The sequence below is a fragment of the Rhinopithecus bieti genome, unplaced genomic scaffold (genome assembly GCF_001698545.2).
Source record: "Rhinopithecus bieti isolate Rb0 unplaced genomic scaffold, ASM169854v2 scaffold_10589, whole genome shotgun sequence".
Taxonomy (NCBI): Eukaryota; Metazoa; Chordata; class Mammalia; order Primates; family Cercopithecidae; genus Rhinopithecus; species Rhinopithecus bieti.
The window spans coordinates 1,619,605-1,645,460 of NW_016807065.1; the positions used below are offsets into that span (position 1 = coordinate 1,619,605).

The following is a 25,856-nucleotide window of genomic DNA, read 5'->3' on the forward strand; positions in this document are numbered from 1 at the left end:
AAAGAAAGAAAGAAAGAAAGAAAGAAAGAAAGAAAGAAAGAAAGAAAGAAAGAAAGAAAGAAAGAAAGAAAGAAAGAAAGAAAGAAAGAAAGAAAGAGAAAGAGATGGAGGGAGAAAGGAAGGAAGGCAGGGAGGGAGGAAGAAGGAAGAAGGAAGGAAGGAAGGAGGGAGGGAAAGAGAGAAAGAGAAAGAGAGAAAGACAGAGAGAGAAAGAGAAAGAAAGATGGAGGGAGAGATGGAGAAAGGAAGAAAGAGATGGAGGGAGAAAGGAAGGAAGGGAGGGAGAGAGTGAGAAAGGAAGGGAGGGAGGGTGAGAAAGGAAGGGGAGGGAGGGAGGAAGGAAGAGAGGGAGGGAGGGAGGGAGAGAGGAAAGAAGGGAGGGAGAGAGGGAGGGAGGGAATTCATGCTGACTACTCAGGCCAGGAGCAGTGTGAGGGGTTGAAGCCCTGACTACCCCTGCATTCCATTCTCTGTCTCTGCTGCAGCCACACTCCATACCTTTCCCCAGACAGTTAACCCTGCTGGTGCACCCTTTCTCCCAGCTATTTATCAAAACTCTTTTCAGGCCAGGCACAGTGGCTCACACCTGTAATCCCAGCATATTGGAAGGCCAAGGTGGGAGGATCACTTGAGCCCAGGAGTTAGACATCAGCCTGAGCAACAGAGCAAGACCCTGTCTCTATGAAATATTTAAAACTTAGCCAGGTGTGGCTGGGCGCGGTGGCTCACGCCTGTAATCTCAGCACTTTGGGAGGCCGAGGTGGGCGGACCACGAGGTCAGGAGATCGAGACCATCCTGGCTAATACGGTGAAACCCCGTCTCTACTAAAAATACAAAAAATTGGCTGCTGTGGTAGCGGGCACCTGTAGTCCCAGCTACTCAGGAGGCTCAGGCAGGAGAATGGCGTGAACCCGGGAGCTTGCAGTGAGCCGAGACCGCACCACTGTGCTCCAGCCTGGGCGACAGAGCAAGACTCCGTCTCAAAAAAAAAATTAGCCAGGCACGGTGGCATGTGCCTGTAGTCTCAGCTGTGCCAGAGGCTGAGACAGGAGAATCACTTGAGCCCAGGTCAAGGCTGCAGTGAACCATGACTTTGCCACTGCACTCCAGCTTGGGAGACAGAGTGAGATCCTCTCTCAAAAACCAAAACAAACCAAAACAAAAAATTCCTTCTCAGCACCAGCCCAGCCTCCTGTGCGTGTAACTTTTTTTTTTTTTTTTTTTTTTTTTTGAGACCAAGTCTCGCTCTGTTTGCCCAGGTTGGAGTGCAGTGGTGCAATCTCGGCTCACTGCAACCTCTGCCTCGAGGGATCAAGCGAGTCCTCCTGCCTCAGCCTCCTGAGTAGCTGGGATTACAGGCACGCACCACCACACTCGGCTAATTTTTTGTATTTTTAGTACAGATGGGATTTCATTATGTTGGCCAGGCTGGCCTTGAACTCCTGACCTCAGGTGATCCACCTGCCTCAGCCTCCCAAAGTGCTAGGATTCCAGGTGTGAACCACCGCGCCCAGCCAAGAACCTGTCCTTTGCTGTTGAATAGACCCAGGTTCAAATCCCACACCCTTGGAAACAATACCTGCATCTTTAGTCCAGTGTCTTTAGGGAAGCTGCTATACTTCTCCAGCCTCCGTTTCCCTCCGAGCCTGCCCCACACTGAGATGGTGTGATGATGGCTGGTAATATCGATGATCTACATCCCCCAAACCAGCATAGGTGCTCAGTGAGTGTTAATTCTTTCTTTCTTCCTTCCTTTTTTTTTTTTTTTTTTGAGATGGAGTTTCAGGCACGATCTGGGCTCACTGCAACCTCCATCTCCCGGGTTCTAGCGATTTGTTCTGCCTCAGCCTCCCGAGTAGCTGGGATTACAGGCATGCACCACCACGCCCAGCTAATTTTTGTATTTTTAGTAGAGACGAGGTTTCACCATGTTGGCCAGGCTGGTCTCAAACTCCCGACCTTGGATGATCTGCCCACCTCAGCCTCCCAAAGCGCTGGGATTACAGGTGTGAGCCACACACCCGGCCATGTTAATTCTCTCAAATCCCCTTCAGCCTGGGTCTATCCTCACGACCACTCAGACTTGGAGAGGTGTACCAGCCTCCCATCCCACCTTGTTCCCCCAAAGCAGTTCATCCTCTCATCAACCCTGGGAAGTGGAGCTGCCTCTCCCTTTTTACAGATGAGACGATGGAGACTCACAGCAGCAGCTGTTTGCCCAGTCAGGATCAGAAGCCAGATCTACCCCATGCCAAAGGCTGGGTTTTTTTTTTTTTTTTTTTTTTGAGACGGAGTCTCGCTCTGTCGCCCAGGCTGGAGTGCAGTGGCCGGATCTCGGCTCACTGCAAGCTCCGCCTCCCGGGTTCACGCCATTCTCCTGCCTCAGCCTCCCAAGTGGCTGGGACTACAGGTGCCCGCCCCCTCGCCCGGCTAGTTTTTTGTATTTTTTAGTAGAGACGGGGTTTCACCATGTTAGCCAGGATGGTCTCGATCTGCTGATCTCGTGATCCGCCCGTCTCGGCCTCCCAAAGTGCTGGGATTACAGGCTTGAGCCACCGCGCCCGGCCAGGCTGGGCTTATTTAATGCCCATGGGCATCCCTCAACAACCCCCACCTCTAGCTATCAGTGTGTCCAGAGTCTGACCATGCACCTCCACCCCCCTCCCACCCCACTCAAGAACATTCTGTGGCTCCCCAGTACCCCCAGGAGAGACTGGCTCCACTTCTGCCTTACAGTTGCCCATGTGGACACTGCTGCTTGAGCCCTGCCTGTATCCCTGGAATCCACTGGCAAACACAGTCCACTTTAAAGACTTCAATCCTGGTCGGGCGCAGTGGCTCACGCCTGTAATCCCAGCACTTTGGGAGGCCGAGGCGGACGGATCACGAGGTCAGGAGATCGAGACTACCCTGGCCAACACGGGTGAAACCCCATCTGTACTAAAAATACTAAAAATACAAAAAATTAGCCAGGCGCGGTGGCGGGTACCTGTAGTCCCAGCTACTTGGGAGGCTGAGGCAGGAGAATGGTGTGAACCCGGGAGGCGGAGCTTGCAGTGAGCCAAGATTGTGCCACCGCACTCCAGCCTGGGTGACAGAGTGAGACTCCGTCTCAAAAAAAAAAAGACTTCAATCCCAGACTGGGAGCGGTGGCTCATGCCTGTAATCCCAGCAGTTAGGAAGGTCACTTGAGCTCAGGAGTTCAAGACCAGCCTGAGCAACACGGTGAAACCCCATCTCTACCAAAACTACAAAAAATTAGCTGGGCTTAGTGATGTGTGTCTATAGTCCCAGCTACTCAGGAGACTGAGGTGGGAGGATCGCTTGAGCCCGGGAGGCAGAGGTAGCAGCAAGCCATTGTCTCACCACTGCACTCCATCCAGCCTGGGCAACATAGTAAGACCCCATCTCAATAAAACAAAAATACTTCATTCCCAGCTTCCTTTGCCCTGTGGGGGGTTGCTCTCAATCTGGGTTTCTTTCTTTACCTTTGTCCCTTGTTCATTTAACAGAGAAAAGACTCAGCCCCAGTCTCTGCCTCCAGCAGTTCCTGGCCTGGGGACAGGAGGCTTTCAGGAGGAGAGACATCTTATCTGACCATGAGTTCACCAAATGGGATAGTTCCAAGTTGCCACCACTCCTATCTGTCAGACTACTCCTTTGCAGAGATGTACTAAATAGAGATAGAGTGAGCCTGAGAAAGCCAGGATGTTTAAGGCACTAGATAAATTCAGTTGGGCCAAAAGGAGAGCAACCAGGGCAGGCTTCCTGGAAGAGGAGTTCTTTGGAGAGCACGTGCCTCAGTCTCCTCCATGGGGCCTAAAAAAGTGTCGTCTGGGTCAGGCAAGGTGGCTCATGCCTGAAATTCCAGCACTTTGGGAGACTGAGGTGGGAGGATCACTTGAGGCCAGAAGTTAAAGACCAGCCCGAGCAACATAGCAAGACCCCATCAATACAAAAAAATTTAAATATTAGTTGGGCATGGTGACACACACCTGTGATCCCAGCTACTCAGGAGGCTGAGGTGGGAGGATCTCTTGAGCCCAGGAAGTCAGGGCTACAGTGAGCTATGATCCTGCCACTGCACTCCAGCCTGGATGACAGAACAAGACTGACTCAAAAAAAAAAAAAGAAAAGAAAAGAAAAAGAGAGGAAGCGAAATGAGAAAGTGGGAATCTGGGAAGGTGCTGGCACTGCTGAGGGGCAAGGTGAAGGGGACACAGAGGAGAAGGCCGTGGCAGGGGCAGCAGGGAGGCAGGGCTGGGAGTAGAGGGTGGAGCTGAGGAACAAAGTCACACACAGGCACAGAGGGCAGAGGTCACAGGACATGAGGAGCTCAAAGAGACCAGCTGGGATGTGTGACCACAAGAGAAGAGGAGAAGTGGGAGGGGGAGAAGGAAGGAGGCCACGTAGCAGCAGGGTCAAATGCCAGGAGAAGTCAGGGACTGGCCTGGGCCTGGGGAGGGGATGGGGGATGTGAAAGGGAGAGGCTGGGAGGCTGGCGGAAGTGAGAACCATGATATGCCCACTTCCCACCAAGCTGCCCGGTCTCCCTGCTCTGCTCCTGCAGCCTGCCCTGCTCCTATGCCCTGCCCGCCTAGCCTGGCATCCTTCATGGGAAGTGAGGGGCACTAGGTGGGGTGACAAATGGGCAAAGAGACCAAAGGAGAGGGCTGAGGGGCTGGGTGTGGTAGCTCATGTCTATAATCCCACCACTTTGGGAGACTGAGACAGATAATCCATTGAGCCCCAGAGTTCAAGACCAGCCGGGGCAACATAGCAAGACCCCATCTCTACAAAAAACACAAAAATTATCCAGGCATGGTGGTGCACGTCTGTAGTCCCAGCTACCCAGGAGCCTGTGGTGCAGTGGGAGGATTGCTTGAGCCCAGGAGGTAGAGGCTGCACAGAGCTATGATCGCACCACTGCACTCCAGCCTGAACAACAGAGTGAGACCCTGTCTCAAAACATTTTTGTTGTTTGTTTGGTTTTTTGTTTTGTTTTTGTTTGTTTGTTTTTTGAGACAGAGTCATCCAGGCTGGAGTGTAGTGGCAAAATATCAGCTCACTGCAACCTCCACATCCTGGGCTCAAGTGATCCTCCCACCTTAGCCTCCAGAGTAGCCAGGACCACAGACACATGCCACCACTCTTGTCTAATTTTTCTATTTTTTGTAGAGATGGGGGTCTTGCTATGTTGCCCAGGCTGGTCTTGAACTCCTGGCCTCAAGCAGTCCTCCCATCTCGGCCTCCCAAAGTGCTGGGATTACAGGTGTGAGCCATTGCGTCTGGCCCCACTGATCTTTTACTGTCCTGATAGTTTTGCCTTTTCCAGAATATCCTATAGTTGGAATCAGACAGTATATAGTCTTTTCAGATTGGCCTGTTTGTTTTTTTTTTTTTTTTTTGAGACAGAGTTTCGCTCTTGTTGCCCAGGCTAGAGTGCAATGGCGTGATCTTGGCTCACTACAACCCAGGTTCAAGCGATTCTCCTGCCTCAGCCTCCCGGGTAGCTGGTATTACAGGCATGCACCACCACACCTGGCTAATTTTGTATTTTTAGTAGAGCCGGGGTTTCACCGTGTTAGCCAGGGCGGTCTCAAACTCCTGACCTCAGATCCACCCGGCTCAGCCTCCCAAAGTGCTGAGATTACAGACGTGAGCCACCGCGCCCAGCCTTTTCTTTTAACAGAGACAGGGCCTTGCTATGTTGCCCAGGCTGGTCTCAAACTCCTGGCCTCAAGCGATCCTCCTGCTTCAACCTCCTAAAATGCTGGGATTACAGGCATGAGCCATTGCACCTGGCAAAAAAAAAAATAATTAAAAAAAAAAGAGAGAGAGAAAGAGAGAAAGAGGCCGGGTGTGGTGGCTCACGCCCGTAATCCCAGCACTTTGGGAGCCTGAGGCGGGTGGATCACTTGAGGTCATGAGTTCCAGACCAGCCTGGCCAACATAGTGAAACCTCGTCTCTATCAAAAATATTAAAAATTAACTGGGTGTGGTGGTGGGCACCTGTAATCCCAGCTACTCGGGAGGTTGAGGCAAGAGAATCACTTGAACCTGGGAGGTGGAGATTGCAGTGAGCCGAGATCGCGCCACTGCACTCCAGCCTGAACGACAGAGTAAGACTCTGTCTCAAAATAAATAAATAAATAAACATTAAAAAAAAAAAAAATAGGCCGGGCGCAGTGGCTCAAGCCTGTAATCCCAGAACTTTGGGAGGCCGAGACGGGCGGATCACGAGGTCAGGAGATCGAGACCATCCTGGCTAACACAGTGAAACCCCGTCTCTACTAAAAAATACAAAAAACTAGCCGGGCGAGGTGGCGGGCGCCTGTAGTCCCAGCTACTCGGGAGGCTGAGGCAGGAGAATGGCGTAAACCCGGGAGACGGAGCTTGCAGTGAGCTGAGATCCGGCCACTGCACTCCAGCCTGGGCGACAGAGCGAGACTCCGTCTCAAAAAAAAAAATAAATAAATAAAAATAAAATAAAGAGGGCTGAAGGCTGGATCTGAGGCGGTGCAACTTCTGTCTGGGGCAGGGGGCCTGGCTTGGTTCCTACCAGCCTCTCCTGGAGATGGGGAAGGAGGAATGGAGGTGGAGCTGGGGAGGTGGGACAGAACCCAGAAGTTGATGGCGTCGGTGAGCCAGGTGCCACATCCCCGTGCAAGGGCTCACCCCGAACCCCCTCTCACCCCCCCAGGGCAGCAAGGAGCGCTTCCACTGGCAGAGCCACAACGTGAAGCAGAGTGGCGTGGACGACATGGTGCTCCTTCCCCAGATCACCGAAGACGCCATCGCCGCCAACCTCCGGAAGCGCTTCATGGACGACTACATCTTCGTACCCTGGGCCAAGGATGGAGGCGGGCAGGCAGGGAAGGAATGGATGGCTGGGCCGTGGACGGAGAGGAGGGTGATGGAGCAGAGGGAGGGATGGGCTGGGAGAGCACCAGGCGGTGAGACGGAGGACAGATGGAGTGACAGCGGCTCTGGTTGGGGACAGCTGTGGCTGCCACTGCTCCCTCTGTCCTGGAGAAGCTCAGCCCTAGCGTGTTCTGTTTCCCGCATTCCAGATCCAACCCTGTTTTTTCTTTTTCTTTCTTTTTTTTTTTTTCTGAGATGGAGTCTTGCTGTGTCGTCCAGGCTGGAGTGCAGTGGCCCAGTCTCGGCTCACTGCAACCTCTGCCTCCCCAGATTCAAACGATTCTCCTGCCTCAGCCTCCCAAGTAGCTGGGATTACAGGCATGAGCCACCATGCCTGGCTAATTTTTTTGTTTTTGGGTTTTGTGTCTTGTTTTTGAGACCGAGTGGCTCTTGTTGCCCAGGCTAGCATGCAATGGCACGATTGCAGCTCACTGCAACCTCTGCCTCCCAGGTTCAAGTGATTCTCCTCTCTCAGCCTCCCAAGTAGCTGGAATCACAGGCACGCACCACCATGCTCGGCTAATTTTTTGTATTTTTAGTGGAGACAAGGGTTCACCATGTTGGCCAAGCTGGTCTCGAACTCCTGACCTCAAGTGATCTGCCTGCCTCGGCCTCCCTAAGTGCTGGGATTATAGGCATGAGCCACCGCACCCAGCCAGCCCTGTTTTTTCCAAGAGACTCGAGATGCATCCAATATCTCCATCTTTTCCACCTCCAAGCAATGCAGTCCTGGGAAGCCCTGGGTGGGGACAGGATGAGGGGACAGGGAGGACAAAACCTACCAGTACACCACACGACCCTTAACCATCCCTCAGACCTACATCGGCTCCGTGCTCATCTCCGTAAACCCCTTCAAGCAGATGCCCTACTTCACCGACCGTGAGATCGACCTCTACCAGGGCGCGGTGAGGCTGGGGCTGGGTGGCAGGCACAGCCCCGAGACCCCTAGCCCCCAGCCCTGGGCTGAGACCTGACCTCCCCCACCAGGCCCAGTATGAGAATCCCCCGCACATCTACGCCCTCACGGACAACATGTACCGGAACATGCTTATCGACTGTGAGAACCAGTGTGTCATCATTAGGTATAGATGGGGTTGGGGCGCCACAGACCCTGCTGCCCAGGCCCCCGCTGAAACATCATCACCGCCCCCAGGGAGGTTTGCCTGAAACTCCCAATCTGAACAGAGCCCTGCTGTCCCTCTCTGCCCTCACCCTGTTTCATCTTCCTTGTCACCATCTGACTCATGATGTATTTTATTGATTCATTCTGCTATTGTCTGTCTGTCCCCTCTAAATGTCACCTCAGGCCAGGTGTGGTGGCTCATGCTTGTAATCCCGGCACTTTGGGAGGCCAAGGCAAGAGGATCTCTTGAGGCCAGGAGTTCAAGACCAGCCTGGGCAACATGGCAACACCCTGTCTCTATAAAATAATTAGCCGGGCACTGTGGTGCATGCCTGTAGTCCCCAGCTACTCAGGAGGCTGAGGAGGGAGGATTGCTTGAGCCCAGGAGTTCCAGGCAGGAACAGGGGTTATGATCACACCACTGCACTCCAGCCTGGGCAACAGAATGAGACCCCCATCTCAGTCAATCAATCTATGCCAGCTCTATGAGAGCAGAGAGAGAGAGAGAGAGAGAGAGAGAGAGAGAGTGTGTGTGTGTGTTTGTGTGTGACAGAGTCTCAGTCTGTCACCCAGGCCGGAGTGCAGTGGCGCAACCTCAGCTCACTGAAACGTCCGCCTCCCAGGTTCAAGCAATTCTCCTGCCTCAGCCTCCTGAGTGGCTGGGATTACAGGCGCCTACCACCATGTCGGGCTAATTTTTGTATTTTAGCAGAGACTGGGTTTCACCATGTTGGCCAGGCTGGTCTCAAACTTTTGACCTCAAGTGATTCTCCCTCCTCGGGCCCCCAAAGTGCTGGGATTATAGGGTTATATGAGCCACCATGCCCGGCTGAAAGCAGAGATTTTATCTGTCTTGTTCATTACAGTATCCCCAGTACCCGGAATACTGGCAGGCACACAGTAGGTGCTCAATGAATGAATAGTCAGGCACTAAAAAGGGTTCTTTCCCCCAACCCCATCCACTGATCATTGATTCCTCCATTCATCCCCAGTGGAGAGAGTGGAGCTGGGAAGACAGTGGCAGCCAAATACATCATGGGCTACATCTCCAAGGTATCTGGCGGAGGCGAGAAGGTCCAGGTGAGACGAGGAAAACAGAAGGATGAGCTGGGTCGCCCTCACCTACATGGTAGTGCAGCCCCACCCATCTGCACTCCTGCCCCAGTCTGACTTCTTCCCACCCCACCTGCCTCTGCCCCCAGCACGTCAAAGATATCATCCTGCAGTCCAACCCGCTGCTCGAGGCTTTCGGCAACGCCAAGACTGTGCGCAACAACAATTCCAGCCGCTTTGTGAGTCTCTGCAGCTCTGCTTGGAGCAGCTGCTCCATCCGTGCTGACCTTTCTACACACACAACCACACATACACACATATACATTGCCAGGACAAGAGCCCATTTGAAACCCAGCAGGAAATACCTACTCCCGAATGGGAGACTCACTTCCTGCTCATGGTCCATTTCAAAAGAGAGTCCCCCATTGGCAGAACTGTGGAGGCCACGACACCCCTGTGTAACATTCTTAAATGCTCCCCAGCTGCAGCCATGCTACATAGTTCCCATTCACATTTCAGGTCCAATTTATTCCCTTATTCATTCCTTCTTTCGACAATAGTTCTGGGACTTGTTCTTTGTGTGGGTGCTGTGCTGGGCCCAGTGGAAGACAGGATAGGTAAACAGATCTGGATTCAGGGTCTGATTCTGTCATTGTGAGCTGTGTAGCCTGGGGAAAAAAAATCGATGTAACTTCCTGAGTTTCATTTGTTTGCTCATCCATAAAATGGGGATGATGTTAACATCCACCTCATAGACTTTAGTATTACACCTGCACATGGACATGGTTTACTAATTCCATACCCTTGGACTAGGTGCGGGGGCTCAGGCCTGAAATCCCCGCACTTTGGGAGGCTGGGACAGGTGAATCACTTGAGGTCAGGAGTTCAAGACCAGCCTGGCAAACATGATGAAACCCCGTCTCTACCAAAACTACAAAAATTAGCTGGGCGTGGTGGCAGGCACCTGTAGTCCCAGCTACTCAGGAGGCTGAGGCAGGAGAATCACTTGAACCCAGGAGGTGGATGTTGCAGTGAGCCGAGATAGCACCACTGCACCCCAGCCTGGGCAACAGAGACTCTGTCCCAAAAAAACAAGGAAGAAGGGAAGAGAGACAAGGTTCATAAGATCCATCCCTAATCCTTCCCCCACCTGCACCCCAGGACGCTGGGGTGCTGACATGGTTCTCTTGAATTCAGGGCAAGTACTTTGAGATCCAGTTCAGCCGAGGTGGGGAGCCAGATGGGGGCAAGATCTCCAACTTCTTGCTGGAGAAGTCCCGTGTGGTCATGCAGAATGAAAATGAGAGGAACTTCCACATCTACTACCAGGTGCAGGGAAGGGGCTGGGGGAGAGTGAGCCCCACCTGGAGCCCAGCAGGGTGGACAATGGGAAAGTACAGGCCTGGGAGGGCATGGCAGGGCAGATGGGGGGATCACAGGGGCTGAGCCAGGCAAGCACCAGATGCATGAACATTGCACACCCTCCAGCTGCTGGAAGGGGCCTCCCAGGAGCAAAGGCAGAACCTGGGCCTCATGACACCAGACTACTATTACTACCTCAACCAATCGGACACCTACCAGGTGGATGGCACCGACGACAGAAGCGACTTTGGTGAGACTCTGGTGAGCACCGGCCTCCACTCCAGTCCCCAGCCAGGCAGACCTCAGCCCCAGAAACTCCCCTGAGTTACAAATTAGGAAAACGAAGCCGAGGCCGGGCACGGCTCACGCCTGTAATCCCAGCACTTTGGGAGGCCGAGGCAGGCGGATCACTTAAGGTCAGGAGTTTGAGACCGGCCTGGCCAACGTGGTTAAACACCGCCTCTACTTAAAATACAAAAATTATCCGGGCATGATGGCGCGTGACTGTAATCCCAGCTACTGGGGAGGCAGAGGCAGGAGAATTGCTTGAAACCAGGAGGCAGAAGTTGCAGTGAGCCGAGATCACACCACTGTACTCCAGCCTGAGCAACAGAGTGAGACACCATCTCAAAAACCAAAAAAAGACCAGGCACGGTGGCTCATGCCTGTAATCCCAGCACTTTGGGAGGCCGAGGCAGATGGATTACCTGAGGTCAGGAGTTCGAGACCAGCCTGGCCAATATAGTGAAACCCCATCTCTACTAAGAATACAAAAATTAGCCGGGCGTGATGACATGCGCCTGTAGTCCCAGCTACTCAGGAGGCTGAGGCAGAAGAATCGCTTAAACCCAGGAGGTGAAGGTTGCAGTGAGCCAAGATAGCGTCACTGCACTCCCACCTGGGTGAAAGAGTGAGACTCTTTAAAAAATATAATAGGAAACCAAAGCCCAGGTCAGACATGGCGCTCACACCTGTAATCCCAGGCATTCGGGAGGCTGAGGCAGGAAAATTGTTTGAACCCAGGATGAGGAGGTTGCAGTGAGCCAAGATCACGCCACTGCACTCCAGCCTGGGCAACAGAGGGAGACTGTGTCTCAAAAATAAAAAATATAATAAAAAACAAAGCCCAGAGAGGTGCAGGCACTTGCCCAAGGTCATGCAGCAAGTGACTGAAAGGGGTAGGATGGGGACCCAAGGGTGCTCACTCCCTGAGTCCGTGCTGCGGCTCCTCAAGCCTGCCCCTGGAGGCAGGTTGGAGGCGACGAATCATGGCAGTTTCTGCTCCCATTGTACCCACAGAGCGCCATGCAGGTCATTGGGATCCCGCCCAGCATCCAGCAGCTGGTCCTACAGCTGGTGGCAGGGATCTTGCACCTAGGGAACATCAGTTTCTGTGAAGACGGGAATTACGCCCGAGTGGAGAGTGTGGACCGTGAGTGTGGGTGTCAGGGAGGGCGGGATGGGGGACTGTGGGTGTGTGAACTGCGTCCTCCCAGCTCCGCCCCCAGGAAGCTGAGAGCCCACGAGGACAACGTCAGTGTCACTGGCAAGATGGGGATAATAGGAGGCCCATGCAGGAGGCACAAGAGCCCAACAACTGTCCCGTTTTTGCCCTGACCTTTGCCCCGGTAGTCCTGGCCTTTCCCGCCTACCTGCTGGGCATTGACAGTGGGCGACTGCAGGAGAAGCTGACCAGCCGCAAGATGGACAGCCGCTGGGGTGGGCGCAGCGAGTCCATCGATGTGACCCTCAACGTGGAGCAGGCAGCCTACACCCGCGATGCCCTGGCCAAGGGGCTCTATGCCCGCCTCTTCGACTTCCTCGTGGAGGCGAGTGGGGCTGGGGCTGGAGGGCAGAGTGGGCGCTCTGGGGTCACAAACATTTATGGAGACCGAGTGCAGTGGCTCACGCCTGCGATCCCAATGCTTTGGGTGGCCGAGGTGGGAGCATCGTTTGAGGCCAGAAGTTCAAGACAAGCCTGGGTGGCTGGGCGCGGTGGCTCACGCCTGAAATCCCAGCACTTTGGGAGGCCGAGGTGGGTGGATCTCCTGAGGTCGGGAGTTCGAGATCAGCCTGACCAACATGGAGAAACCCCGTCTCTACTAAAAATACAAAATTAGCCGGTGTGGTGGCACATGCCTGTAATCCCAGCTACTCCGGAGGCTGAGGCAGGAGAATTGCTTGAACCCGGGAGGTGGAGGTTGCCGTGAGCCGAGACCGTGCCATTGCACTCCAGCCTAGGCAACAAGAGCAAAACTCTGTCTAAAAAAAAAAAAGAGAGAGAGAAAAAAGACTAGCCTGGGCAACATAGCAAGACCCCATCTCTACAGAACTTTCCAATTAGTTGGGTGTGGTGGTGTGCACTTGTGGTTCCAGCTACTCAGGAGGCTGAGGTTGGGGGATCGTTTGAACCCAGGAGGTCAGGGCTGCAAGGAGCTATGATTGCACTGTTGCAGTCCAGACTGGGTGACAGAGCAAGACTCTGTCTCTAAAAAAAAAAAAACACTTTTGGCCACATGTAGTGGCTCATGCCTGTAATCCCAGCACTTTGGGAGGCTGAGGCAGGTGGATCACTTGAGGTCTGGAGTTCAAGACCAGCCTGGCCAACATGGTGAAATCCCGTCTCTACTAAAAATTACCCAGGAGTCATGGCACATGCCTTTAATCCCAGCTACTTGGGAGGCTGAGGCAGGAGAATCACTTGAACCCGGGAGGTGGAAGTTGCAGTGAGCTGAGATCATGCCATTGCACTCCAGCCTGGGCGACAGAGCAAGACTCCGTCTCAAAAAAAAAAATAAATTAATTTAAAAAAATAAAAATAAATAAAGTATAAAATGTATGGCCAGGCACAGTGGTTCATGCCTGTAATCCCAGCACTTTGGGAGGTCAAGGTGGGCAGATCACTCGAGGTCAGGAGTTTGAGATTAGCCCTGGCCAACACAGCAAAACCCCGTCTCTACTAAAAATATGAGAATTAGCCAGGTGTGGTGGCGCATGCCTGTAATCCCAGCTACTTGGGAGGCTGAGGCAGAAGAATCTCTTGAATCCTGGAGGCGGAGGTTGCAGTGAGCCGAGATTGCGCCACTGGCTTTCCAGCCTGGGCAACAGAGTGAGACTCCACCTCAAAAAAAAAAAGAAAAGAAAAAGCCCCATAAAGTAGTTGCTATTATCAACCTGTTTTAAAGATAAGAAAGTAGATGTGCAGAGAGGTTCAGAGGCAGAGTCAGCTCCGGAGCCATGGACCTTGATGCACTGACACGGGTTTCTCCTCTGAGTGACTGACTGGGGAGTGGGGAGACCATACACAGAGCCAGGAAGGGCAGAGCTAAAGAGGGCTGGAGGGAAATTGGCATGAGGGGACATCACCAATGAAGTTGGCTAGGCATGTGTCTAAGGAGTGGTGAGCGGGGGCTTCAGATCTGACCGATGCCCACTGACCTCCTGTCTCCACCCACACCGCAGGCCATCAACCGTGCTATGCAGAAACCTCAGGAAGAGTACAGCATCGGTGTGCTGGACATTTACGGCTTCGAGATCTTCCAGGTGCGGCCCCTGCCTCCAGCCCACATCCTGTCCCCGCTGGGGGAGCCCGGGGTGGCCATAAGAACTTCTCACACCAGGACATTGAGGGAAGGACTCTTTTCCTCCTTCTGCAGAAAAATGGCTTCGAGCAGTTTTGCATCAACTTCGTCAATGAGAAGCTGCAGCAAATCTTTATCGAACTCACCCTGAAGGCCGAACAGGTGGGCAGCCAAGCAGCCAGGGATGGAGGATCCTGGGGTGGGGGTGGGGTGGAAGGACCATGAGGATTCCTTAGCAACTAGGGGACACCTCAGCCCTCCCCACCACGTTCCCACCTCTCTGTGCCAACCTGCCCAGGCTTCATAGTGATACTTCCTTCTGCCTCTAAAGCTTTGGGAAGGACCGTGCCTCTTAGTTCATTCATTCAGCAATTATTTGTTGAGCACCTGTTGTGTGCCAAGCACTGTTTAGGGTGCTTGGAGACACAGCCATGAACAATAAGGCAATAGTCCCTGCTGTCTGCATTTAGCCCCTCCCCCAGAAGCAGAGCCAGAGGCAAGGATTCAGGGACAAATGGTTTTTCTGGGAGGCAATCCCAGGAAGCTCCAAGAGGAGACAGAGGAAGTGAGTCAGGGATTTGTTTTTTTTTTTTTTTTTTTTGAGACAGAGTCTCGTTCTGTCGCCAGGCTGGAGTGCAGTGGCATGATCTCGCCTCACTGCAACCTCTGCCTCCAGGGTTCAAGTGATTCCCTCCTGCCTCAGCCTCCCAAGAAGCTGGGAATACAGGCACGTGCCACCGTGCCCAAGCTAATTTTTGTATTTTTAGTAGAGAGCAGGGTTTCACCATATTGACCAGGATGGTCTCAAACTCCTGACTCAGATCCAACCCACCTCAGCCTCCCTCAAAGTGCTGGGATTACAGGTATCAGCCACACATGCCCCGGCCTTTTTTTTTTTTTTTTTTTTTTTTTGAGACAGGATCTCGCTCTGTTGGTCCCAGGCTGGAGTACAGTGGTGTGATCACAGGTCACTGCAGTCTACACCTCCTGGGCTCAAACGGTCCTCCCATTTCAGCCTCTCAAGTAGCTGGGACCACAGGCACACACCATCATGCCTGGCTAATATTTTAAAACTTCTTTGTAGAGTCAATGTTTCACTTTGTTGCCAAGATTGGTCTTGATCTCCTGGCCTCAAGCAATCCTCCTGCCTTGGCCTGCCAAAATGCTGGGACTACAGGCATGAGTTAACATGCCCAGCTCTGAGACAGGGATTTTTTTAAAAGAGAGAGAGAGGCTGGGCGCAGTGGCTCATGCCTGTAATCCCAGCACTTTGGGAGGCCGGGGGGGGGGGGGGGATCACCTGAGGTCAGGAGTTTGAAACCAGCCTGGCCAACATGGTGAAACCCTGTCTCTACTAAAAATATAAGACTTAGCCGGGCATGGTGGTGGGCACCTGTAATCCCAGCTACTCAGGAGGCTGAGGCAGGAGAATCACTTGAACCCAGGAGGCAGAGGTTGCAGTGAGCTGAGACTGTGCCACTGCACTCCAGCCTAGGCAACAGAATGAGACCCTGTCTCTAAATAAATAAATAAATAAAAATAAAAATAAGAAAGAAAAAAGAGAGAGAGACAGACAGACCGAGCCAGACACAATCACTCACACCTATAGTCCCAGCTATCTAGGAGGCTGAGGTAAGAGGATCGCTTGAGCCTGGGGGGGTTCAAAGCCAGCCTGGACAACATAGTGAGACCCCATCTCTACAAAAAACATAAAAATTAGCCAGGTGTGGTGGTGTGCTCCTGATGTCTCAGAAGGCTAAGATGAGAGGATCACTTGAGCCCTGGAGGTCAAGGTTGCAGTGAGCTAGGATCGCATCACTGAGCTCTAGCCTGGGTAACAGAGCAAAACCTGGTCTCAAAAAAAAAAAAAAAAAAAAAAGCAAGCTGCATGCAGTGGCTCATGCCTGTATGCCTGTAATCCCAGCACTTTGGGAGGCCGAGGTGGGAGACCAGCCTGACCAACATGGAAAAACCCCATCTCTACTAAAAATACAAAATTAGCCAGGCGTGGCGGCACATGCCTGTAATCCCAGCTTCTTGGGAGGCTGAGGCAGAAGAATCGCTTTAACTTGGAAGGCAGAGGTTGCAATGAGCCAAGATCGTGTCACTGCACTCTAGCCTGGGCAACAAGAGCGAAACTCCATCTCAAAAAAAAAAAGAGTCCAAATAGGGCATTAATGAGCAAGTTATGCTGTGGACAACCAGTGTGCAACTGCACTGGGACTCGAGGAGGCTTCATAGAGCACACAGAGAAGCGAGGGAGCTGGGGTATTTATCCACCCGCTCCTGTTGATTATTGGTCAAGGACTCCCAGAACCAAATATAATTCCCTGGCACTTCCAGCCTTGCTCACACAGGAGTGATGGGCTTTGTTACCAGAGACGGTCCTAAGTGATAAGATGGAGAAGAGGAGAGGACATGGGGGGAAGGGTGGCCACACGTTTTTCACTGCCCCCCCCAACCCCTTTTCCATCCCCAGGAGGAGTACGTACAGGAAGGCATCCGCTGGACTCCAATCCAGTACTTCAACAACAAGGTGGTCTGTGACCTCATCGAAAACAAGCTGGTGAGGGCTGGATCAACTTTCGCGGGGGCGTCTCACTGGGCCCCTAAGCTGAATCTGGAAGATGGGGGGAGGGACAAGGATGTTATGGCATCCTCAGGCCCTTCTCCACCCTACATTCAGGCCTTCCAGCAGACAGAACACAACCAAAATGTCCCTTCCACCCCTCATCCATTCATTCCGCCTACTTGTCCACCTGTCACTTAATCATTCAATAAACACTCCCCCCCGAAACCCCAGCTCAGAGTCAGAGTCAAATTTGCGGATTCCGTGCCGGGCACAGTGGCTGACACCTGTAATCCCAGCACTTTGGGAGGCCGAGGCGGGCGGATCACCTGAGGTTGGGAGTTGGAGACCAGCCTGACCAACATGGTGAAAACCTGTCTCTACTAAAAACACAAAAAATTATCCAGGCATGGTGGCGGGCGCCTGTAATCCCAGCTACCTGGGAGGCTGAGGTGGATCACTTGAGCCCAGCAAGTCGAGGGTGCAGTGAGCTATGATTGCACCACCCACACTCCAGTCCGAGGAACAGAACAAGACCCTGTCTCAAAAAAATTAAATTTAAAAAGTATTTAGGCTGGGCACGGTGGCTCATGCCTGTAATCCCAGCACTTTGGGATGCCAAGGCAGGTGGATCACCTGAGGTCAGGAGATCAAAACCAGCCTGGTCAAAATGGTGAAACGCCATCTCTACTAAAAAATACAAAAGTTAGCCTGCCATGGTGGGAGCACACCTGTAATCCCAGCTACTCCGGAAGCTGAAGCAGGAGAATCACGAACCTGGGAGATGGAGGCTGCAGTGAGCTGAGATCATACCACTGCACTCCAGCCTGGGCAACAGAGCAAGACTCCGTCTCTAAATAAATAAATAAACAAACAAACAAACAAATAAGGCAGGTCCCCCCACCAAGGGATTCTAGTCTAGGACCTGAATCTCTTGAGGGGCCCCCAGCCACTTCTGCACCCCAGCAAGCTTCCACGGCAGCCCCACACACCCCTGCCCCCCCATCCCTTCCATCCCTGACCCCTGCAATGCCTTTTGTGCTTGTATTTGGAAGCCCCTGGTGCCCTCCCCGCCCCCAAAGCTCTAGCTCCCTCTACTCCTCCACCCCCTCCCTCCCCTAATCTCCACACTGATGAGCCATGGGGAGGCAAGGCAGACCAAACTGAACTGCTGGCTCCCGCTCGCCCCGCAGAGCCCCCCAGGCATCATGAGCGTCTTGGACGACGTGTGTGCCACCATGCACGCCACGGGCGGGGGAGCAGACCAGACACTGCTGCAGAAGTTGCAGGCGGCCGTGGGCACCCACGAGCATTTCAACAGCTGGAGCGCCGGCTTCGTCATCCACCACTATGCTGGCAAGGTGCGCCCCCTGCCTCTACCCCACCCTGTGCCTCCTCGTAGACCCCCAGGGCTCCGGGCTGTAGCCCCCACCCTCCAGCACGCAGGCTGGAAAGAGCCTGCTAGGACCCTCATCCGGAGCTGTAGAATTCCACCGTTCCCCTGCCTCAATCCACCCCCTACTAACCAGAACTACAGACCCTTCCAGCTGACCCCCCAGGAACTCTCTAAGCCCCAAACTTGCCTGGACCCCACCAGCACCACCACCACTACCACCGTGTTCCCTGGGCCAGGGCTGCAGAAACCCACTGGCCTCTGATCCAGGCCACAGCTTCCCTTACACATCAACTCCCCTAACAGAGGGAACAGAAATCCCCCCCGATTAACACCAGCTTGGGTGCCAGACCACCTGTGCTCCCAGATAAGCCCCAATGTAAGTCATAACCCCCTGACTAGGACACAGCCCCCCCATTTCTGATCCCAATTTGGAGAGGAAATCCCCAAAGCCCCCAGCCAGGTCCCTTCTGTGAGCCACCAGCCTTCAAAATGTGCTGAAGCCCTCCTACAGACCCCTATCCAAGGCTACAGAAATCCACTGGCCTCCAACCATGCCTGCAGCCCCGCTCCCCAGCGGACAGGACTGTAGCCTCTCGAGTGGTGGTGGGCGCCTGTCATCCCAGTTACTTGGGAGGCTGAGGCAGGGGAATCACTTGAACCCAGGAGGGTGAGGTTGCAGTGAACCAAGATTGTGCCACAGCACGCCAGCCTGGTTGCAAAAGCCCTGCTTGGAACTACAGAGAGCCCCAACCTTTGGTAGCAGCTCCAGCCCCCAATCCTGGCTGAAGTCCCCCTGCAGGGATCCCTGAGGTAGGGCTGTTATCATCCTGACACAGGGCCCCCACACTGGCCCCTGACTGACCAGGTCACAGACACCCAATCTAACCTCTGACTCCCAGGGACCCCCCCACCCAGGCTGCAGCCCCCCACCCACCAATCTGAGCTGTAACTTTCACCGCCACCTGGCCTCTGATGCAAACTGCAGCTCTCTCCCAAATCATCTAGGTTGTAACCCCCACCTCCCCTTACCTCTGACCTGGGATACAGCTACGATCCTCTAACCTCAACTTGAGTATCAGCCCTCCAGGAAGCCCACCTCCCATCCCCTATTCTAAACTGTAGATCCCCCCCAACCAGCGCTGTAGACACTCCCCGATCCCCTCACCCCACAGCAGGCCCCAGGAAACCCTTAACCACCTGGGCTGTAAGCACTCCACGCCCACCCTCCCAGCCAGGTCTCTCAGTCCCTCACTGTCCTCAGCGCTGTTCCCTCCAGGTCTCCTACGACGTCAGCGGCTTCTGCGAGAGGAACCGAGACGTTCTCTTCTCTGACCTCATAGAGCTGATGCAGACCAGTGAGCAGTGAGTGGTCATAGGCATGGGGACCTCCGGCTACAACCCCCCAAGGGGATGGAGGGAGGACCAGGCACCACCCCATCTTCCCAAGAGCTGCCATCTCGCCACAAACTCAAGGGGAGTGGCTGTGCGGCCAGGATGGCGTTTCTGTAGACTAGTTCTGATGTAAAAAGTAATTCCAGAGACCGGGTGCGGTGGCTCACGCCTATAATCCCAGCACTCTGGGAGGCCGAGGTGGTCAAATCACATCAGGCCAAGAGTTTGAGACCAGCCTGGGCAACATGGCGAAACCTTGTCTCTACTAAAATTATAAGAATTACCTAGGTGTGGTGGCGCGCATCTGTAATTCCAGCTGCTCAGAAGGCAGAGGCATGAAAATCACTTGAACCCAGGAGGCGGAGGTTGCAGTGAGCCAAGATCACGCCACTGCACTCCAGCCTGTGCAACAGAGGGAGATTCTTCTCAAAACAAAAAAAAAGCCGGGGCACGGTCTGGCTCTATGCCTGTAATCACAGCCACTTGGGAGCAGAGGTGGGTGGTAATACACAGGTCACGAGGATCGAGACCATCACTGGGTGTTACACAGTGAAACCCGTCTCTACTAAAATACAAAAAATTAGCCGGGCGTTGGTGGCATGCGCCTGTAGTCCCAGCCGTCGGGTAGGCTGAGGCCAGGAGAATGCGTGAAACCAGGAGGCGAGCTTGCAGGGGAGCACTGGAGATGCCGGCCACTGCAACTCCAGCCTGCCAGCAGCTGGGCGACAGCGAGAAACCCATCTCAAAACAAAAACAAAAAACCCACAAAGAATGTAGTATCAGCTGTAAACAGCTAAATAAGACAGGATCCTTAAAGTTTGACAGATGTGGTTCCAGGACTAGCAACCTGGGCATCCTTGGGCCTTGTTTTCCATGTGTAAGTCTCTTAGCAGAAGGATCACTTGAGATCCCAAGTTCAAGATCAGCCTGCCCGGCCAACGTAGCCAAGACCCCTGTCCTTTCTAAAAAAAAACATCGCTTTTACTTGTGTACTCTGCCTAGTAAAAAAAAATTAATAATAATAAATAATTAGTTCCCAGGCCTACTCAGGAGGCTGGAGATGCAAAGGATCACCTTGGCCTAGGATGTGGGAAGGCTGCCAGTGAGGCCGTGACTGCCACTGCCATTCCAGCTTGGCGCAAACAGCCTCTTCTCTGAGGGCGCGAAAAAAGCCAGAAAGCTCAAACTCCACCCCAGACCTGGAGAATCAGCATCTGCCATCTGATTCTGAATATCAGAATCGTGAACAAACAGATTTAGAAATTTTGAATCTAACCCTGACCTTAAACCAGAATGCACCCAATCTCCAGGATCCACGTGGCACATTAGCGGTTTTCAGCAGACTGTACCCATTAAATCCCACCCACATTAAGCCAGCTCTAAATCAATGACGTTTAGCAAATTCCACAGAATTGTGCCAACCTCACCACAGTCTTTTTTTGCTGCTGCTGGTTGGTGTGGTTGTGTGTCTCTTGCCCTGTCCTCCACGGTTGGAGTAATAGTAGCACCTATCTTAGCTCACTGCAATCCTCCACCCTCCTGCGGTTCAACGCGATTCTCCTGCCTCAGAACCTCCCAAGCTAGCTGGGATTATAGGCGTCCCACCACATGCCGGCTAATTTGTATTTTTAGTAGAGATGGGGTATCACCCATTGTGGTCAGGCTTGTTCTTGAACTCCTGACTTCAGGTGATCCACTGCCTCGGGCCTCCCAAAGTGCTGGGAATTACAGGCGTGAGCACTGCCACCCAGGAACTGAGTAACCATTTTAAAATGCTACAATTTTCCAGTTGTTGCCCTTTTGTGGCAAAGAAAATAAAGGAGAATAAATAAATAATAAACATTAAAAATAAATAAAATAAAAAAAATAAATGTACATCAGTGCATTCAATAATATTCAACCCATGGCTTGAGCCCAGGTAGTTCCAGGCTGCAAGTGACTATGAATGACCCCAATGCCCCCCAATCTGAAGACAAAGCAGAAGCCCTGCCTCTCAAAAAACAAATTAAAAAAACAACTGCCCAGGCCGCAGTGCGCTCACACTTATAATCCCAGCCACTTTGGAGGGCCGAGGCGGCCGCGGATCACGAAGGTCAGGAGATGAGACATCCGCGCAACACGGTGAAACCTGTGTCTACTAAAAATACAAAAAATTACTGGCCGTGGTGGCGGGCGCCTTTAGTTCCCAGTTCACTCGGGTGACTGAGGCAGCGAGATGCTGTGATGAACCCAGGCGCAGAGCTTGAAGTGGCGAGATCGCTGCCACTGGCACTCCAGCCTGGGGTGACAGAAGGAGACTCCATCTCAAAAAAAAAAAAATACCAAACCTCCGCCATCTCACCCATCACAACTCCTCCTCTTACATGACTCCGAGACCATCTTTTGCATTCTGTGGCATTGAGCTTGCCCCACCTCTGGAGGAGGGCACCCCAAGGGTCCAGCCATACCTCCACTCCTCCTCTCTTCCTACCAGGCTTTCTCCGGGATGCTCTTCCCCGAGAGCTGGATGGGAGACAAGAAGGCGCCCGCCACTGGCCGGCCTCAAGACAGGTGCGGCCTGGGCGTGTACAACGGGAGCAGGCGGGGAGACTGAGTTCCACCACTGCCCTGGGGTCCAGACCCTGTTTCTCCATTCCCAAGTCTGTCTCTCACGCCCAATCCTGTGGCTTCTGCCTCTGTCTGTGACCGTCATCAGATCCAGCAGGCGTCTTCCTCCACGGTCTGCGTTTAGGGGGCTTGAAACCAGCTTCTTGGAGTCTCCATCAACTCCTTCAGTGCAGAGTGGACCATATATCTAATAATTTTGTTTGTCTTAGTCATTTACCATTTTTTAATTTGTGGTAAAAATAACATGACATTAAAATCTACCATCTTAATAATATCCAATAATTTTTTTATTTTTATTTTTTTCATGACAGAGTCTTGCCTCTGTTGCCAGGCTGCGAGTGCGTGTCACGATCTGAGCCCCTGCCAACCTCCGCTTCCTGCGGTTCAAGCGATTCTTCTGCCTCAGGCCTCCCAAGTAGCTGGAATTACAGCAGGTGCCATCACACCCAGCTATTTAATTTTTTTTTTTTTTTTTTTTTTTTTTGAGATGGAGTTTCACTCTGCTATGCCTAGGCCTGGAGTGCAATTGGCATGATCTCAGCTCACACAACTCTGCCTCCCAGGTTCAAGTGATTCTCCTGCCTCAGCCTCCCGCAAGCACATCAATCCGAGTAGCTGGCGAATTACAAGCATGCACCACCATCCCGGCCATACTTTTGTATTTTAGAGAGCGGTTGTTACCATGTTGGCCAGGCCTGTTTGAACTCCGACTCAGGTGATCCACACTGGCTTCGGCCTCCCAAAGTGCTGGGATTACAGGCTGAGCCACTGTGAGCCTAATTTTGTATTTTCAGTAGAGACAGGGTTTCACCATGTGGGCCAGGCTGATCTCCTGACCTCAAGTGATCTGCCTGCCTTGGCCTCCCAAAGCGCTGGGATTATAGGCGTGAGCCACTGTGTCCAGCCTATCTAATAATATTTTAACCAGTTTTGGCCGGGCGCGGTGGCTCAAGCCTGTAATCCCAGCACTTTGGGAGGCCGAGACAGGCGGATCACGAGGTCAGGAGATCGAGACCATCCTGGTTAACAGGATGAAACCCCGTCTCTACTAAAAAATACAAAAAGCTAGCCAGGTGAGGTGGCGGGCGCCTGTAGTCCCAGCTACTCAGGAGGCTGAGGCAGGAGAATGGCATAAACCCGGAGGCGGAGCTTGCAGTGAGCTGAGATCCGGCCACTGCACTCCAGCCCGGGCGACAGAGCGAGACTCCGTCTCAAAAAAAATAAATAAATAAATATTTTAACCAGTTTTAAGGTCACAGTTAGTGGTATTCACATGGTCGTGCAACCATCACCACTACCCATCTCCAGAACTTTCTCATCTTCCCAAACTGAAACTGTGTCCCCATGAAATACTCCCTATCTGCTTTCCAAGTCCCTGGCACCCACCATTCTGTCACTATGAATGTAACAACAAGTCTAGTCTGGGCAACAAAACAAGACCCTGTCTCTACAAAAAGTAAATTAAATATTAGCCAAGCATAGTAGGGCACACCTGTGGTCCCAGCTACTCGGGAGGCTGAGGCAGGAGGATCACTTGAGCCCAGGAGGTCAAGGCTGCAGTGAGCCATGATTGCGCCCCTGCACTCCAGCCTGGGAACAGAGTGAGACCGTGTCTCTTTCTTTTCTTTTTTTTTTTTTTTTGAGACGGAGCCTCGCTCTGTTGCCCAGGCAGCAGCACAGTGGCGCGATCTTGGCTCACTGCAAGCTCCACCTCCCGGGTTCATGCCATTCTCCTGTCTCAGCCTCCCGAGTAGCTGGGACTACAAGAACCCGTCACCACGCCCAGCTAATTTTTTTGTATTTTTAGTACAGACGGGGTTTCACCATGTTAGCCAGGATGGTCTCGATCTCCTGACCTCGTGATTCGCCCACCTTGGCCTCCCAAAGTGCCGGGATTATAGGCGTGAGCTACAGCGCCCGGCTGAGACTTTGTCTCTTAAGAAAAAAAAAAAAATCAGACCGTGAGCAGTAGCTCACGCCTGTAATCCCAGCACTTTCAGAGGCTAAGTGAGACAGATCACTTGAAGTCAGGAGTTCAAGACCAGCCTGGGCAACATGGTGAAACCCCATCTCTACTAAAAATACAAAAATTAGCCAGCATGTGCCTGTAATCCCAGCTACTCAGGAGGTTGAAGCAGGAGAATTGCTTGAACCTAGGAGGTTGCAGTGAGCGAGATCATGCCACTGCACTCCAGCCTGGGTGACAGAGCGAGACTCTATCTCAAATAAATAAAATAAAATAAAAAATAAAATAAAATAAAGGCCAGGCACAGTGGCTCAAGCCTGTAATCCCAGGACTTTGGGAGGCTGAGGCAGGTGGATCAACTGATGTCAGGAGTTGAAGACCAGCCTGGCCAACATGGTGAAACCCCATCTCTACTAAAAATACAAAAAAAAAAAAAAAAAAGGAGCTGGGTGTGGTGGCACGTATCTGTAGTCCCATCTACTCAGAAGGCTGAGGTGGGAGAATCACCTGAACCTGGGAGACGGAGGTTGCAGTAAGCTGAGATCACGCTACTGCACTCCAGCCTGGGCAACAGAGCGAGACTTTGTCTCCAAATAAAAATAAAACAAAATGCAAAACTCAAGGCAAACCTCTCAGGTATACACACAGTTCCCCACCTCCAAAGTACTTGTCTCAGCCAGGCACAGTGGCTCAGACCTGTAATCCCAGCTACTCCGGAGGCTGAGGCAGTGGATCGCTTGAGCACAGGAGGCTGAGGCTTCTGTGAACTATGACAGCACCTCTATACTCCAGCATGAGTGACGGAGCAACACTCTGTCTCAAAAAAAATCACCCAGCCCGGCATGGTGGCTCATGCCTGTAATCCCTACACTTTAGAAGCCCGAGGCGGATGGATTACCTGAGGTCAGGAGTTCATGACTAGCCTGACCAACATGGCAAAACCCCATCTCTACTAAAAATTACCCGGGTATGGTGGCACATGCCTGTAATCCCAGCTCCTTCAGCTCCTTGGAAGGCTGAGGCAGAAGAATCTCTTGGATCCGGGTGGTGGAGGCTGCAGTGAGCTAAGATGGCTCGATTGCACTGCAGCGCAGGTGACAGAGGAAAACTCCAACTCAAAAAAAAAAAAAAAAAAACACCCAATGTACCTATCTCCCCAAAGGACAAAAAGAAATGCTCTTAAGGGCTCTGTTACTCAGTCAACAAACATTTACTGAGCACTTACTATATGCCAAGCTAAGTGGTGAGTGCGGTAGATGTGAGAGCTCCTCGTCTTGGATTCGAGGGTCAGGCAGACACCGCACATCAGTCCCACTAATGTGGTGTGCACTAGTGGAGGTGCACACAGACCAGGGACATCTGGCCCCTGTGGCTTCTCTATTACCAGCCCTCACCCACCTCCAGTCTCTGTCTCTTGGGACTATATCCAGGGTGGAGAAAAGAGAGGGGTCAGAGGGTCCCATCTCTGTGCTCCCCACCCACCCCTGCCTTCGCTTCTGCCTCAGAAACAAGCCAATGACCTGGTGGCCACGCTGATGAGGTGTACACCCCACTACATCCGCTGCATCAAACCCAACGAGACCAAGAAGCCCCGAGACTGGGAGGAGAACAGGTGACACCCCACAACCAATCCAAGATTCATCCCCTCCAGGCCCTGTGATTACCCCTAGAACTGACCTAGACACCTCCCCGACCTCCTGTAGGATGACCCAGGGACTAGCACAACCCCTCCCGCCATCCCCCACCTGTGGAACTGACCCCAGAAGGGACCGTCAGGACAAGATCCCTCCCCTCAGTCCCCAGGCTGACCCCTGAAGCACCCCCAGACCACAGAACTCACCCCTAAACTTCCCCAGCATGAATCCAGATCCCCTGACCCCCC

At 52.8% G+C, this 25,856-nt stretch overlaps 1 protein-coding gene across 1 annotated transcript in view; it reads left to right on the top strand.

The window, feature by feature from the left end:
* MYO1F (myosin IF) overlaps positions 1-25,856 on the top strand; it is a 57,862-nt gene that overhangs the window by 16,539 nt on the left and 15,467 nt on the right. The window contains exons 2-18 of the mRNA XM_017880038.1: positions 6,705-6,842; positions 7,741-7,830; positions 7,913-8,007; positions 9,041-9,128; positions 9,251-9,340; positions 10,299-10,430; positions 10,590-10,724; positions 11,763-11,895; positions 12,096-12,292; positions 13,926-14,006; positions 14,120-14,206; positions 16,524-16,610; positions 17,807-17,974; positions 19,286-19,372; positions 21,875-21,951; positions 22,042-22,120; positions 25,240-25,586. Of these exons, the coding sequence (XP_017735527.1) occupies positions 6,705-6,842; positions 7,741-7,830; positions 7,913-8,007; positions 9,041-9,128; positions 9,251-9,340; positions 10,299-10,430; positions 10,590-10,724; positions 11,763-11,895; positions 12,096-12,292; positions 13,926-14,006; positions 14,120-14,206; positions 16,524-16,610; positions 17,807-17,974; positions 19,286-19,372; positions 21,875-21,951; positions 22,042-22,120; positions 25,240-25,586 (2,111 nt within the window). The remainder of the gene's footprint in view (positions 1-6,704; positions 6,843-7,740; positions 7,831-7,912; positions 8,008-9,040; positions 9,129-9,250; positions 9,341-10,298; positions 10,431-10,589; positions 10,725-11,762; positions 11,896-12,095; positions 12,293-13,925; positions 14,007-14,119; positions 14,207-16,523; positions 16,611-17,806; positions 17,975-19,285; positions 19,373-21,874; positions 21,952-22,041; positions 22,121-25,239; positions 25,587-25,856) is intronic.